The following is a 16,108-nucleotide window of genomic DNA, read 5'->3' on the forward strand; positions in this document are numbered from 1 at the left end:
GAATGCTTGAATTAATGCTTGAATTAATAAGGTGATGAACAGATTTTTGACTTTGAGAATTCATGTAACTTCACAGTGATGATACCCTAAAATGTCATTTATATTTGACTGCATTACAAAGACCCTTTATATTTTTGTGTACAGTGAATAATATTCTCAATTCTGAGTCTTATAGGAACATCCAGGGAAAGAAATAATGCCCCAGGCAACACATGCATGAACTTAATTAGCATCATAGAGTAAATGCCACATTTGGCCTTATATGGTGGCAGCCCTGTATGAGTCACTGAAATGGCTTTAAAATGGAAATGTTTGCTGATAGCCCCTGAAGTATTCATCTTTTTCTCCCAGCAGAAATACTCAGTGAGTACAAAGGAGATTAATTTTTAAGATGTATTTATTTATTTATACAGGCACTGGGTACAGTCAGAAGCACAGGAGAGTGAGAGAATTCACCAGAACCAGAGCGGGGAGGAGAACAGGAAGACTGAGGAAGTACACTGCTGAGGGGAGCAGCGGGTGGCAGGAGAGGTCTGCGCACCATGTGGGACCCTTCTGGCAGCTGGGGATCAAACCAGCACCGCACCATGTGGGACCCTTCTGGCAGCTGGGGATCAAACCAGCACCGTGGAGGCTGCGGGCAGCTTCACAACCCAGCACTCAACTGCTGTGCCACCAGGGGAGGCCCACAAAGGAGACTATTTTACAATAATATACACATTCATTTCACAAAGCAAAAGGAAAGTAAGAGGGCTCATTTGCATGTCTGGACCTGGGATTTCTTGCATAGCACTCCAACAATACACAAGAGTCTTGCCAAGTCCCCATACCAAAAGCTTTCCCTATGGTCCTTGAGCCCCAGAAAATGGGTGATCTTGGCTCTCTTTTCCTTATATAATAAATTTCTTCTTTTCTGGATTTATTGGACTGCTTTCTATGGAAATTTTCATCTTTCTCCAATTTCTCTCTCTCTAGTCTATAGGTAGAGTGTACCAATGATGTTCCTGATGCTGGTTTTCATGGAAGTCTTGTAGAGTTATCCTTTCAGAACGCTCAGGTAACTGCACCAGGATGAAGTCCAGATCCCAGCACCTCTTAACAAGTTTCTGTCATGGACCGTGCATATGTGGGGATGGACCCAGCTTACATTTCTGGAGGACTGTGGTGGAATGAGAGGATGAAATAATGCATTCAGAATAGAGATAAAATATACGGGTCACAAATATCCTAACCTGCAGGATTCTCCTACAGAGACAAGAGAGTAGAAATGTTCTTCCCAAACAAAAGCTGAAGAAGTGGAACACTAACAAATCTTCCCTGAAAGAAAAGTTTAAAAGAGATCCCTTGTATAATTTAAAGAGAAAAGAAAAAAAAGAAAAAAGAAAAAGCTGAGCAGGGAAGTAGAACCAGACAACTAAAGTCAAAGTGGCAGTAGAAGATCCTCTATAGAGCTCACCAATCCAAAGGCAGAGAGAGGACAGCCAAGATTGCACAGTCCCCAGGAGACCCGTCTGAGCCCCCAAAATAAACACAGGCTCCTGGCTCAAGGCTGAATATTACACCAAACCCCGGAACAGGCTCAGGGATGTCAGAGTCTGGGCCAAAGTGTATTGTGCTGCACCATGATGTGGAGCCGAGAGCCTTCATTTTTCTCACAATGTATTTTGAATAGCAGCTGCTTTGTAATGTGTACAATAGGATCCATTTCCGGATCTGCAGGTAAATGATGTTTAGTCGTGCTTTTATTTAATTTTTTTAAGATTTATTTATTTTTATACAAGAACCAGGGTACAGGCCAGATGCACTGGAGGGTGAGAGGATTCACTAGAGACAGAGTGGGGAACAGAACAGGTGGACTGTCTGCAATCCACTGCTGAGGGAGCAGCGGGGAGACAGGAGAGGTCTGTGGCAACCTGCGGGTCACCTTCCTGGCTGGGGATGTGATGTTGGCACCAGATGATGTGATGAGTCCCTTCATGGTTGCCAAAATGTTGTAGGTTGTAGAGTGTGTGGGGGTCCCGGGGTCACTCTGGGAAAGGTGCCCCCAGAGCTCCCATTACAGCGGGACACAGCAAGTTCCCCAGCCACGTTTCTCCACAAGACAGAAACACTAGTTACATTAAAGGGCAGATTTAGGGCCTCCCCTGCTGGTGCAGTGGTTGAGTGCTGGGCTGAGGGGCTGCCCATAGCCTCTGCAGCGCCTGTTCATTCCCTGGCTGCTGGCGAGGGTCCCACAAAAAAACAAAACAAAAACAGGGCAGGTTTATGAGGGAAAGGGACAGGTTTCGCTGAAAGAGGCCTGCATGGTTGCAGGCGGGCGGCCTTGACAGGTCACGGCAGGCAGGAGGCTGCTGCCCTGCGGAGGGAGAGAGTTGGTGAGAAGAGGCACCTGCGTAGTCACGGGTGGGCAGACGGACGGCTGCCCTGAGCCCGTGCAGAGACTGCCCTGATACAGCCCTTTTCTCTTTGGGAGGGTCACTCTTCCATGGAGTGGCTGCCTGTTGCTGATGTCGGTAACAGGCAACACTAGAAAGGGACCAGAGATTCCAGGGTGGGCCCAATCTCCATATCCTTCCCCTCAGGCCTGTGCGCCACTCCCTAGAATATCGGATCCTGCTTGGGTCTCTTGCCTTGTGACAAGGCACTGGCGCCTAAGGGTTCGACCCCCACCTCCTTGCGTGAGTCAGGTTTTAGTCACGTGAGGCCTCCCTTTCCAGTCTTTCCATTCTTGCCCTCCATCAGATGGAACTCGTGCAGCAGAGGCTTCACAGTGCTGTGCTTAATCCCTGCGCCATCAGAGAGGCCCCACGCCTTGCTTTTATGTCAGCTTCAGGTAAGGGGATTTTTAACAACGATTAAAAAAAAATCTTTCCCAGAAATTCAAGCAACCTTGTTTGCTGTTTTAATGACTTGTGGATATTTTAGGGTCTGGCTGCGGCAGACACTGTTGGTGAAAGGCTGGGAGTCCTGGAGCTTGCAACAGACCTACCTGTGCCTTCTGCCCCAGCCCGCCTGCCCCAGCCCACTGTGACCTGCTCATTAGCTGGAGTTATGTTGGGACAAGGCCTGGGGGTAGACTAAAAGTTTCAGGGAGTGACTGGCCAGGAGCCTGACTTGTGCCCCCCAGATGACCAGGTGAGCTCTTAGAAGTCTCCTGCTTCTCTACTCCCTGCTTGCTTCAAGTTGCAAATGTGTCCCTGCTGGGGCCATGGGTACTCTGTCGCCCAATGGCTCAGGGCTCGGACTTTGGAAAAAGATCACCTCTGGGCCTGTGGGATAAATAAAGATGAAAATTTTCCATAACCTCTCACAATCTAAAAATCAAAAGGTAGATGATCCTAACTCTAAATGCAAATAAAGCGAGATGTGTTAAGAATTGTATTTAAAACAGGGCCTCCCCTGGTGGCTTAGGCGGTTGAGCGCAGAGCTGTGAAGCTGTCTACAGCCTCTGCAGCGCCAGTTCGATCCCGGCTGGCCAGAGAAGGTTCCACATGGCACAGCAGACCTCTCGTGTCATGCCCGCTGCTCCCCTCAGCAGTGCATTTCAGTCAGTCAGTCTGCCTGTTCTGTTCCCCACTCTGTTGCTGGTGAATCCTCTCACCCCCCACATCTCTGGCCTGTACCCCAGTTCCTGTGTGCATAAATAAATAAATCTTAAAAGATTATTTATGCACTCAAGAACTGGGTTGTAAGCCAGACATGGTAGTTGTGTTTGAGAGGATTCACCAGAGACAGAGTTGGGGGCAGAACAGACAAACTGACTGAAACACACTGCTGAGGGGAGCAGCAGGCATGACACAAGAGGTCTGCTGTGCCATGTGGGCTGCTCCGAGGCCGGCGGGATTGACCCGGCGCTGCGGAGGCTGCGGACAGCTCCACAGGCTGCGCTCAACTGCGCCACTGGGGAGGCCCTAAAATACATTTTCAGTGGAAATAGTAATTTTAATTTTGGAAATGACCTAAGGAAATGCTTTCAAATTCCGATAAATCTTTATGTGTAACAGTGTTCAATAACACTTTATTTACAGTAAAATGATTCAAAACTATCCAAATAAAAACCCCCAATATACACAAAATTAAATGTAAAAGCTAGATACAGTAACACTGAACAGTCTTTAATGGCGTGGAAAGTCCTTATGTTAGTGTTAAATGTTGAAAGTGGAGAATCCTGGCAGTGCTGTGATCCCACCACAGAAGAAACATTAATGACACACCCTCTCCTTACCCCTCACGCGGGAGGAGAACAGAGTGAGAACACCTGCAGGGAGCGCGCGCTGTGACACCGCAGGGAGAGTCAACAGTCCAGCCGCATCCAAAATGTGGGCTCGTCTTGCCTTCACACTGCTGAGTGACATCCTGTTATAGGACAAGGAGAGGGGCAGCCCAAGCCCCGCAAACCTGCCTATTCTAAATGGGTTCTGCCATCCGCCGCATCAACACAAAACATGAGACTTTAATGGGAAGGAACTTTAATAAAACTAGGAAACAATACAGGTAAGGCAAAGAGTCTAGTTTCTAAATGAAGCACCCAAAGTTACCCGTCCCCTCGTGGGTAAAACTCCATCCATATGGGATCGGCCCAGAGCAAGGCCCCAAAGCCTGCCACAAGTCTAAAGCATCTTCCAGTGGGGACCCACAGAAAAGAAACAACCAGACAAGCCCGGAAGGAAAAGAGCAAAATCAACATCAAGATAAAAGCTGCCATTGTCACCTCCCCACGGGTCTCACCCACATCTGTGTCACCCAGTCCACGACCAAAAGACAAGCGCAGTTTCTTCACATGTCTCTAGGCTCCATGCGCCTCCTCCAGGTCTCCTGGCTCCATCCTGCTTCCTTCCTTCCTCAGTCTCTTCTGCTGCTTCTCCTCTTCCTGCTCAGCTCCACCCTCCCTTGGGTGGGGCAGGGAACCGGGAACTTCCTCCTTTCCTGGGGACCACCCTGTTACAATCCGACACAGACACAACATGATTAATTTAAATATTAAACATCACACAAAGTTAAAATCACACGTTAATGATACAGACACCCCCGCCCCCCCCTCACCCGGGCACCCGCCCTGCCCTTCCGCTGCTGGGCCTAGGGCCGGAGGGGGCTCAGCCCAGAAAGCTTACAACGTGTGCCCCAAACGCCCCTTAACCCTGCGGGAGTGAAAACGGCCCGCGGGACAGAGGGGAGCCCGCCCCGGGGGCGCCCTCAGGGTCCCGAGGAGCCGGAGGGAGCCCGCAGCCGCGCAGTTCACCCTGAGGGACCGGCCCGCCCACGTGCTCCTCAGGGCCCAACATAAGCCCCGGAGCGCCCGCGTCCAGCCCTTCCCCGCCGCCCGAGTTCCCTGCGCGTGGCCCCGTCCCCGCCTCGCCAGCCCCACCGCGGCCCGGCCAGAGAGTCCGCGGCCCCGAGAAGGACGCAGCGTCCCCGCCCGCTCCGCTCTCCTCGCCCGACGCGGTGAGCGCGGCCGGGAAGCGCCTCCGCTCCCGCCTCGGCCCCGCCGCCTCCTGAGTCTCCGGGTCCGGGACCCGCGCGCTGCCCGAGAGGGGAGAGGGGCGCGCTGGGGGCCCTGTTGGCCTTGGGGAGCCACCGGTGAGCGGAGAGGATGGGAGAAGGGGGACGCGGAGGGCGGCTGGGGAGCCTCCTCCCCGCAGCCTCTCTCGCGTCTCCTGCTCCAGCCGCACATCCAGCGCCGGTTCCTTCCGTGTGGGGGCTCCACAGAGGCGGGGCTCAGGCTCCCCCCCCCAGCAGGAAGTGAGTCCAAGGGGTCACCTGCACCTGTGGCCCCGGTCTCGGGGGTCGCGGCCCTTTCGCGCCCACGGAGCCGCGTCCGGGGAGAGCGTCCTGCCCAGCGCGGCCCTTGGCGTCCAGGACCCCGCGTCAGGGCGGGGCTCCGGGGAGGGGCTCCCCTGCTTTCCGGGCTCGGGGGCCACGAGCCTTCCAGCCCCCACTATTGGCCCCTGAAAACTGAGCTGAGGGCACAGCTGCACCTTCGTCCCCGACGCAGCGCCCGCCCGGCCCGGCCGAGGAGCCTGACCCGCCCGCCCTGGCGCGTCTGGGGCGCTCCTGCGCCCCTCCGCGCCCCAGCATGACCTGGTGACTGTGCCGAGAGCCCGCGCGCGCCCGCGGACCTTCCCTGCACCCCTCGCCCCTCCTGCCCGGCCTCCTGAGCCTGGGGGGTCCCGCGCACTTGCTCAGGCTCCGGCCCCACTAGTGGACTCGGTCTGGGCGGCGGCGGCGGCTGTGCTCCTGACCATCAGTGGGCGACCCCGGCCCGCCGGGGGCCTCCTCCCATCAGTGGAGGCCCGCGGGGACCCTGGGGCTCGCAGGGGAAGATGCTTCTCGGCACAGAAGCCGCGCTCCCCGCAGGGGCCAGTCCCTGAAGGCGCCGCCCCGTCCCTGTTGTGCCCAGCGTCGACCAGTGCAGCCCCCAAGGACACACAGACAACCGCTGTAAGAACACAAAGGAGTTTATTACCGGCTGGAGACCGGGCCCTCGACACGCACTGATGTAACGGTGGAGGTCGGGAGCCCTAAACAAAGGATACAGGGATCTTATATAGGGATACAAGTAGATTTCTAAAAATTAAATCATGTTGGCAGTCATTCGTTACATAGGTGCATCATTCATTGATTACACAGGGGCATTTCTTAATAATGGTGGGTACACAGTTATTTTATGGCTAGTTTGAATCCGCCCCGCTCCCCGGCGGGCCCTGGGTCGGGAGCCCCGCGATCGGCGGCGGGAGGCGCGGCGGGTCCTGCGCGTCTGGGAGTACCGGTTGGGGTTGGGGTGCAGGTGCCGACTCCCTTCCAGCCTCCAGCAGTGCGTTCGGCCCTAGGCTTCCATCGCTTAAATTAAACAGACAAACAAGCATCTCCGGATCCGCCCCCCAACCCGCCGCAGCGCCCAGGGTCCGGGCAGGCACAGGCAGCGCATCAGCACCCAGGCCAGTCCCCTGCCAGGACTCCAGGACGGCCGCGGGCCGAAAGCCGGCACAGAGGTGGGCAGCGTGCCCCACACCTGAGGCAGCGGGTCTCCAAACCTCTGGGGTTGCTGTAAACCAAACATGGCTCCAGTCCTTGGGAGTCTGAGAGGGGAGAGTCCCGACCCTCCAGAAGGCCGCGGCCCGGAGCCTGGGCACGTGTGTGCTGGGAGGCCACAGCTCTGGCCCCGGGACTTGCTGCCCCCAAATTGGGAGCCCTGTCCTTCTGTCACCTGGGCCTCAGGTAGGAGAGGGGTGCAGGGGGTCCAAGGGGGGGCCTGAAACTTAATCCCAAAGTCCAGGGAGGCTCAGGCGGCCCCGTTCTGGAGCTGAGGTTCCACTCCAGGGAGCCGCCCCTGTGGGCCACGGAGGGGGCCTCCCAGAGCAGGCCCTGGGTTTTCTGTCCCCCCCCCCTTCTTTCCAGCTAGCTCTACCTCCAGGAATTCTCCAGACTAGTCCCTGCGTCCTCAGCTGGGCGCCGAGACCATCTCTGCTTCCCCCTCCATTGCAAGAACCAAAAGGCCAAGCGGCCAGCACCCCTCCGGGTGCCCAGTCTTCCTTTGGCCAAGTCGGGGGAGCCTCCCCACAGGGGTGAGAGGAGAGTGCACCCGGGAGCAAGGGCCCCTCCCAGCTCTGGCCTCCCGCTGGGGACCAGCGCAGACTGGTGGTCCGGGCCCCGGGGCAGTTCAGGATCAGGGAGGCGGGGCCTCCATGTAAATGAAGGGAGGGAGCGTTTACGCTCAGCTACCCCGCTTTTTCTCTGAGCAGAAACCCCGGAGGGCGAGCAAAACTTAATTGGAATCCAATAGAGCTCCGAGCCCCGCGCCCGAACCCCTACGGGCAGTTTTGGGAGGACGTGAGGAGCTGGGAGGGAAGCGGCCAGAGCCAGGTCCTGTGGGCGCTCCCGGGCTCGCGGCTCCCAGCCGCACGGGGCTCCCTGGCCGGAGGCGGGGGCACAGCAGGGCCAGCTCCGACCCCGCGGGCCCCAGACTCTGCCCCAGCGCTGCCCCGCGTCCCTTCAGCGCAGAGCTGCGGGCTCTGGGGGCTGCGGGGCGGGACCCGTGCAGTCTCACTGCCCGCGCTGCTCTGGGCACCCGAGGTGGGGACCCCCTTACACAACGCCCGCAGCCTGCGTGCAGCCACGCCGCAGGCCGGCCTCGCTCACGGCACCAGCCAGAGCAATTAAGGCAGCGGCGGAGCCGGCCCCGGGCGGGCCTCGGGCGGGAGCTGCTGCGGCGCGTCTGCCCCGCCGCCCCCCGCCCGGCGCCCCCCCCCGCCCCCCGCCGCGGCCCGCGGGACCCGTTGGCCAGGCCTGCGGGGCTCGGGCCGGGCAGGGCCTCCTGGCGGGCGGGCAGCGTGTGCGCCCTGCCTGGGGGGCCCCAGCCCAGCTGCCGCGGGGGCTCCGGCAGGGAAGGGGCACAGGGGGTCGGGCGCCCCAGGCGAAGGCACAGGGTGTTCCCAGGGGACCCGGTCAGCCTCTCAGCCGGCGAGGCTCGGCCGCCCCCAGCCTTTTGGGGGGCCGCGGGGGGCGCTGGCGCAGAGTCAGGGCCTGGGGAGGACGCGTGGGCCGAGGCCCCGCGGAGGGGGTCAGCGCCGCACCCCGCGGCGCCCCCAGGCCCTGCCCGCGGCGCCCGCGCCTGTCACAAGCGCTCAGCGTCCCCATTAGCGCTGCTGTTGCCCCCGCCCTGGCGCCGCAGTGCGGGGTCCCCCGGCCCGCGCAGGAGGGCGGCCTGGACGCGGCCCGGAAGGGGGGGCAGGCGCCTCCCGCCCGTAAAGGGACCCCTTACACCCCGCCCCCCGCCGGCCCCCCAACCCCTGCCGGCCGGCCCGCCCCCCGCCCGCCCCCGCCCGGCCGCCCCCCGCGCCCCCGCCGGCCGCCACTCAGGCAGGGAAAATCGCCTGTGACAGCCGGGAAGGCCAGCGCCTCGGGCCGCGGAGGGCACCGGCTCGTCTCCCGCAGCCGCCCAGCCCCAGCCCGCCCACCCCGACCTGACGCGGGCCCGCCGGCCCCTCCTGACCGCCCAGCCGGAACAGCGCTGCACCCCTGCGGGCTGGGCTGGGACGGGGCCCTGGAGACCCCCCAGGGCCTGGGGTCAGCCCCCCACACCCCGAACATACACACACACCCCCCACCCCCGCAGCCTAGCCCGGCTCCCGCCACCTCTGCCCCTTGAGCCCTGGGGCAGCCCGCGGCCCTGTGGAAGGGGGTGGGCTGCCAGCCCCCTGGGGTTCGCCACCCGCCCTCAGCCCGCAGGGCAGCCCCAGCACCCTCCCAGAGAGGGCTGTGTGGACCCTGAGGCGGGGACAGCCTGCCGGGCCACACCATCCGCCCTCCCTCCCCACCCGCTGCCACCCCCACGCCAGGCCCCAGACCCGTGGAGGCCAGCAGGACCCAGGCCGAGGCCCGCGGCCGCTTCTGTCCAGAGAGGGGTCGGCGGGCACAGAGCCCTGCTCCAGGTGGCCAAGGAGAGGAGCCCCCACTACCCAACCAAGGGCAGGGTCCGGGCTCAAAGGGAGCCTTGGGGGTCCCCGTCCCTGCCTCAGGGCCCCACTGTGGGGCAAGTGGGCAGTGCCGGGCCCAGGGTCACCCGTGCACACCCCGGCCAGTCCCCTGGCTCCTGCTGTGCCCAGCTCCCCAGCCAGCCCCACACGCCCCCTGCCCGCACCCTCGGTGGCCTCCTCCCCACCCTGGCCCGCCACTCCAGCCGGCGCCGGCAGCTGCCCCAAAGGGTCGGCCGGCAGGGGCCACGGACAGCCCTCAGCCCCAGCCTCCAGGACCAGGTGGCGCCCCCCGGGCAGCCCCCCAGGCAGCACCCACATGAGCCCTGGCCTGGCTGTGCACGCCTGGGGGTGTCTGTGCGCTGCAGGAGCCGGCGCTGCGGTCCATGGGGTGGCCGGCGTGACGGCATGGACGCTGTCTCCGCCTGAGGCTGCTGCACGGTCAGCTGGTCAGCTGGGCCAGGCTGAGCAGGCAGAGAGGAAGCTGCGCCCCCACCGTGGCCCGCCCGGCCCCAGCCCTGCAGACTCTCCGGTGCCCCGGGCCGGTTCTCACGGAGACGCGGCTCGCCTGCGCCCCCTTCCGCGGGCTGGCCTCTCACCCTGCGCGGGTGGGCAGCTCAGGCCAAGTTCGGGGGCTTGGGGGGCTGGGCCCTGTCTGCGCCCGGGCGCCCAGAGGGTGCCCCTCCCTCCCCAAGGTGCCCCGGAACACAGGACCCCGAAGAGGCCAAGGCTGAGCCGGCAGGGCCTCCGGGACCCCCCTGACCCGGGTGCAGGCTCCTCGGGTTATGGTTTCCGCCCTGGACACGGCAGAGCCTGCCCGGGAGTCGGGGTCTGGCCGCTGCCAGGGCGGTACCAGGGCCCAGAGGAAGTGGCCAGTCAGATTTCCGCGGGGCCCCAGGTGAGAAACGGGGCGCCGGACTGGGGGGCGGCCTGCGAGGTGGGTGCGGGCCTGGCCGGGAGGCCACGGGCGGGAGGGGCAGCATGCAGCCCCCACCCCACCCCACCCCACCCCGGCAGCCCAGGAGGGCCGGGGCCCCGCAGGAGGGGGCGGGGTCCTCTCCCAAGCCGGCCCCAGGGGCGCGGGGCGCCGGGGGCTGGCCGGGGGGGCTGGGGGGCACCGCGCTCTGTCCCCACCCAGGCCCTCTCCGGGGCCCCGCGGCGGCCGGCGGCTGAGGGCGGACGGGCCCGACTCGGACACCGTCTCGGCGCCGCGGGCGAAGAGCGCCGGGCCCCGGGGCAGCCTCGGGCGCGGGGCGGGCCCGGCCGGGCGCCCGCGGGGATCACGCACCTGCGCCTCCCGCGGGCGGGCTCCCAGCTCCGCCGCGGCGGGCCCCCGGGAGCCGCGGGACGAGGGAGCGCCGCGGCCAGCGAAGGGGCGCGGGGCGCCGAGGGTAACGCGCTCGCGCGCCCCTTCGCGCGGGCGGGCCCCGCGGCCGCAGCGCCCCCCGCAGCCCGGTGCGGAGGCGCACGCGCGGCAGCCGCTGCCGCCAACTTGGGCAGCGCGAATTGGCGTCGGGGGGACTAGGTCGCGGCGGAGACTTCGGGGAGTCGCTGCCGAGGGAGCGGCCGCGGCTCCCGGCGCCGGCCTCGGCTACCCCACGGGCGCCCGCGTCGCCGTCCCGAGGGCCAGGCCGGTGCTGCCGGGTCCGGGCGGGGCGGGGGCGGGAAGTTTCCGCCGGGTCCGTGACCACCGCAGGCTCTGGGGCGCAGCGCAGGTAAGGCGGGGCGCGGGTGGTCACGCGTCCAGCCAAGTCTGGGGCCTGCGGGCGGGCTGAGTTGGGGGCGCGGGGGCGGCTCTCTGGGCGCGGACAGATCGGCCCGGCCCCTCTACCCGGGTCCAGCCGGCACCGCCACCGGCCGTCTGGGTGCGGCTCGGAGCGAGGGAGTTAGGGTCGCAGCCTCAGCCAAGGAGGAACCTGGCCCCTCTCTCTGAGCCACGCACGTCCTGTGGGAGGCTCCCCGAAGCCCAAGCGGGACCTGGGGGTGGAGGCGCTGGACCCCGGGTGGCTGCTGGGTGGCCCGGGCAGAAGTGTCCTCTTGTCCATCTTGGGTGGGGTGTCCCGGTCTTGGCCCGCCACCAGCCGTTCCCCAGAGGCGCCCCGCTCCTGGGGTGCAGGCTGCCGGGGCCGTGCACTCAGTCTCGGATTGGGGCATGTGTGGGAAGGAAGGTGACTTTGGGTAGTGGAGGTGCAGGCTGGTATCTGGGGGTACCTTCTGCTCTGCACAAGTATGCCAGGCGGCATCAGGGTACCCTCTGGGTGTCCTTGGGGTCAGCAGCTGCTGCCATGACTTCTGGACAAGATCCCCTCACCAAGGGGCTGATCTGCAGCACAGCGGGTGGCCCCCCTGAGTCCAGTGGCCCGGAGGCGCCCCCAGTCTAACTGCCAGCGGGGCACTGGGTGGGCGGTGGCACCAGGCGGCACAGCTGTGCAGCTCCCAGGGCTGGGTGATCGATGTCCTCCACGCAGCCGCCTCTGTCTCCAGAGCACACACCCATTTGTCATCTGCATCCGGGCGCGGGGCACGGTGGGGTCTGCCTCAGCCCCCACCCCGATTCCAGGCAGGGTCTGCAGCCCTCAGAGAGCTCCAGGCCTCTCCTGAGCCCGGCCCCTCCTTCCAGCCTGAGCCCCAGGGCTGGAGCCCATAAGGCGGAGCTTGCCTGGCCCTGCGCACCCTGACATCCACCCCCTGAGCTGCCCCTGATGCCCGCTCACCTGGGCTCGGGGCAGCAGATGCCACTGCCTGCTGGGCGCAGAGCCCAATGGCCAGTGGGGCCCTGCCCAGCTGCCCGTCCCCGCCCCATCCCCCTCCCGCCCCGGAGCAGGCACAGGCACAGGCACAGCGTGAGTACAGGCCCGGGCCTGGATGGGCGGTGTCACTGCAGCGGCCGCGTCCAACCTGGTGTGGGCATCCGAGGCCAGAATGGTGCCCGCTGCCCCTGCGGAGCCGAGCGAGGGTCGGGAGCCTGGCACACGCAGGCGTGCCAGCCCGGGCGCACTGGGGCGCGCACGGCCCAGGTGGTGGCCCAGATAGAGCGCCTAGCGCTTGTGAGCAAGGGAGGGGGTGGTGCGGGGAGGGGGTCTTGGCCAAGCTCTGCGGCTGACCTGCCTGAAGCCACCCAGATGGAGCCAGGCCGAGCAGGTGGGGCACCATGGCCAGGCTGTGCCGCCCATGCCCCCAGGCTGGCTGTCCCTTGGGAGGCCCAGCCCCTCAGAGACCCTCAGCGGCCCCAGAGCGCGGGCAACCCCCCAGGCACGGCGCTGCCGGCCGCTTGGCTGGGCCCGCCCCACCGGGTCTGGGAAGGGCCGCTCGCGCAGGGTCTCCCGGGCTCTCAGCCTGTGCCGGGCTGGGCTCTGCTGGGGGCGGCCGGGCCGGGCCGGGTGCAGGGCCAGCCCTCGGAACACAGGGCGCCCAGTCGGACTTCATCCTCGCCCAGTCGGACACCCGGTGCCATTTCAGCGGCCGCCGCGGCCGGCGCCAGAAGCGCTCGGGCAGAAGCGAAGGGCGGGGTGCGCGTGGCCGGCTGGCTGGGAGGTCCCAGGGTGCTGGCGTCCCGGCGCCCCGCCCCCCGCCCCCGTCCCCCGCCCGGGGCGCCCGGAGCGGCGGGCAGAGGCGCAGGGAGTCGGCCAGAGGGTCTGAGCCCGCCCCTGTCCGCAGGTGGCCATGGCCCGGCCGCCGCTGGCCCGCCATGGCCCAGAAGGCGCGCGTGGGCGCGCGGGCGCGGAAGCCCAAGAAGCCGCACTACATCCCGCGGCCCTGGGGCAAGCCCTACAACTACAAGTGCTTCCAGTGCCCCTTCACCTGCCTGGAGAAGTCGCACCTGTACAACCACATGAAGTACAGCCAGTGCAAGGACTCTCTCTCGCTGCTGCTCGACGCCCCCGACTGGGCCTGCCGCCACCGTGCCCCCGCCGCGCCCGGGCCCCGGGCCCCCACGCCCGAGCGCGCCCCGCCCCGCGGCTCCCGGGCACGGCCTCCCAGCCCGACCTCGCCCTGCAGCGGGCCAGAGCCGGGGCCCGAGGAGCGCCGCGCTCCGCGACGCCCTCCTGGCCCAGCCCTGGACGCCAGCGCCGGGCGGGGACCCGAGGGGGGACGCGGCCCCCGCTACCCGCCGCCCGGTCCCGCCGCCCGGTCCCGCCGCCGCGCCCGAGGCCCAGGGCCTCCGGCTGTCCCTGCTCGGCGCCAGCTACCTACCCTCCAGGCGCGCGGCTCCTCTCCTGCCTGGGGCCCTCGCTGGCGGCCCATGTGCCCCTTCTGGCCCCCGCGGCTGCCGCCTGCCCTGCCCTGCCCCGCAGCCGCCCCGCCTGTACTACCCGCTGCTCCTGGAGCGCGCGCTGGGGCTGCCCGCCAAGGCGCCCCGGCCCTGCCGAGCCCCCATCCCAGGGGCCCCCTGGGGCTCTGGTCCCCGGGCTGGGGGTGCCCTGGCTGCATGGCGCCCCCAGGCACTCCGGGCAGGAGAGGGCGCTGGAGTGGGCTCCCCAGGGCGACCCCCAGAGGAAGCTGCCCCCGGGAAGCTGGTCACAGCCCCCGAAGCCCCCCGCCAGCGCGACGAGGCCCGGTCTCCACAGCAGGTGGGTGGCGGAGGCTCCCCGTCGCGGGGTGGGGGGCCCCTCAGCTGGGTGACTCAGCCCCTGGGCGACCCAGCCACTGGGTGTGGTCCTGAGGGGGGGCAAGACCCCAGGGCGCGAGCTCCCGTGGGCCTGGGGGGCGGCCGGCGGCTGGGAAGGGCGATGGACAGGCCTCGGCCCCCCTGACTGGCCCCTGCCCTCCAGCCCGCCGACCGGTCTCCCCGCGAGGCTCTGGCCAGACGACGACGAGGAGCCAGGTGACCCTGAGGCCTCCGCGCCGACCCCACCGCGGGGCCTGGCGCCGGGCGGCCGCGGGCAGGTGGGCGAGGACCTGACGCGCGCCCTGGGGGACTACGCCCGGCTGGAGCAGCGCCTGGGGCAGCTGGGGCCCGCCCAGGGCCCGGCCCCGCTTCCCCTGCAGGAGCAGCTGGGCAAGATCCGCCGCGAGCTGCGCTCCATCCACCAGGCGCTGGAACTGGCCGCATGGCCGCCGGACACGCCCCTCGACCTCTCCGTGAGGCGCGGGGCCCCAAAGGGGCCAGAGGGGCCCCCTGAGCCGCCCGGCCTGCTGCACCCCGAGGCGCCGGAGCCCCTTCGCGGATGCACCACCAAGTGTGAGGCCGACTCCAGCGTCCCGCCCCCGGGCCTCCAGCTCCCGGCCCCCGAGGGGCCTGTCCTGCCTGGTGGCTAGACCCCGGAGGCTGGCCCTGACCCGCGGAGCCCCCATGGAACCGACACCTGAGGCCTTGCCCCGCCCCCCCTTCCCCCCCCTTCCCCCCCCCCCCCCCCCCCCCGCCGCCCTGGCCCTCTCCGCCCGCCCCTGCCCGCCGGGGCTGGGCAGCAGCTGAGACATTAAAGCAGCCGCTGCCTTCACGCGCGCCTCCTTCCCTTGGGCCCAGCCGGCCCGTCCCCCGCGCCAGCCCCTTCAGCCGCCCTGCACCCCGACCGCCTCCCCGGGGTGTGAGGGTGGGGCGGGTGTTCCGCGCAGGGCCCCAGGAGGGGGCAGTGCGCACGGGCGGAGGGGCACCACGGGCCGGGCCCCCACAGGCAGCCCGTCTGGGACCACACCGCAGCTGCCCGGGGCTCGCCGGCCCCGCATCCATGGCCCAGGGCTGTGGCCGGCAGCCTCTTGGCCCGGCGGCACCACAGGCCTCGGTGGCCTTCACAGCTCACTGCGTCCTGCCGGGCGGCGTCTGGCCTCTCCCAGAGGCAGGGTTGCTGGAGTGGCCTGGCGGTGCTCCCTGCCCACACTGGCTCCTGGCCGGCCAGCCGGGCCCTGCCGGCCACAGCAGGTGCCACCCCATTAACCAGGCCCTGGCTCCCGATAGCATCATGCCGCCCCCCTCAAGGCCACAGGAGGCCCCGCTGCAGCAGGGGAGCTGGCCAGGTGGCCAGGGGTTGGGCCAGGATCGTCCTGAGTATGAGGGAGCCCGGCGGTCGCGCACGACTTCCCAGGGCCGCTTGGCAGGAGGCTGGCCAGGCAGCACCCGGCTCACAGCTGCAGACACAGGGCCAGTCAGGCCGCCCGCCCACTGGGAGTTCCCATGGCCCCCCGCCCTGCCCTGGCTCTGGGAGGTCACCCTGGGGGGAAGCCCCGCCCCAGGCCCTGCCCGCACCTGCTCGGGGACCCGGCTCCTCCACCCTGCCTGCCCGAACCTGCGGGTAGCTGGTCCTTAGGTAACACCAAGAGGTGGGGGGCCTCCCTGGCGGCCTTTCTGGGGTTGGGGGACTCCCTGGGGGGCCTCCCTGGGGGGCTGGGGGCCTCCCAGTGGTGTGAGTGGCATCCAGACCCAGCCACCAGGGGAACAGTGTTGCAGAGGCTGCTGCATGGGCCAGGAGGGGCCATGGGAGCAGGGGCACCCCGGGGTCACAGCTCAGCGACCCACATGGCCCGCTGCCCGCTCTGCGGCCCTGGCTGCCTGGCCCCACCCCTCCCTCAGGCTCCAGTTGCCAACAACAGAGGCAGCTGCCTGGCGGCCAGTGGGAGCCCGGGCCCAGGTAGGGGGCTCCTCTCCAGCGGGGGCAGGAGGGCGGCCTCGGAGGACCCTCTCGTCTCCCAGGGCTGAGGCC

General features: G+C 66.4%; 1 protein-coding gene and 1 long non-coding RNA gene across 2 annotated transcripts; both read left to right on the forward strand.

Annotated features, from left to right (window-relative positions):
• Window positions 1-389: 389 nt before the first annotated feature.
• LOC129145720 (uncharacterized) lies at window positions 390-3,799 on the forward strand. The gene is made up of 3 exons (XR_008551687.1): window positions 390-1,719; window positions 2,743-2,833; window positions 2,926-3,799. It is a non-coding gene; the product is annotated as an uncharacterized LOC129145720 (long non-coding RNA).
• A 9,359-nt stretch (window positions 3,800-13,158) lies between these two features.
• LOC119245151 (proline-rich protein 35-like) lies at window positions 13,159-14,729 on the forward strand. Its single transcript, XM_037511410.1, has 3 exons — window positions 13,159-13,372; window positions 13,470-14,121; window positions 14,243-14,729. Exons 1-3 carry the CDS (start codon window positions 13,159-13,161, stop codon window positions 14,727-14,729), a joined length of 1,353 nt encoding a protein of 450 aa, XP_037367307.1.
• The last annotated feature ends 1,379 nt before the right edge of the window (window positions 14,730-16,108 follow it).

Source organism: Talpa occidentalis, unplaced genomic scaffold, assembly GCF_014898055.3.
Source record: "Talpa occidentalis isolate TD23 unplaced genomic scaffold, MPIMG_talOcc4v2.1 talOcc4.14, whole genome shotgun sequence".
In the NCBI taxonomy this organism is placed as follows: Eukaryota; Metazoa; Chordata; class Mammalia; order Eulipotyphla; family Talpidae; genus Talpa; species Talpa occidentalis.

What these genes read in the sequence shown, in the direction of transcription:
- LOC119245151 (XM_037511410.1), top strand. Translation starts at nt 13,159, where the DNA reads ATGGCCCAGAAGGCGCGCGTGGGCGCGCGGGCGCGGAAGCCCAAGAAG. An exon ending in CGACTGGGCCTGCCGCCACC is followed by an intron (nt 13,373 to 13,469) that starts GTGCCCCCGCCG and finishes CTCGCCCTGCAG; the next exon opens with CGGGCCAGAGCCGGGGCCCG. An exon ending in CTGGGCGACCCAGCCACTGG is followed by an intron (nt 14,122 to 14,242) that starts GTGTGGTCCTGA and finishes CCTGCCCTCCAG; the next exon opens with CCCGCCGACCGGTCTCCCCG.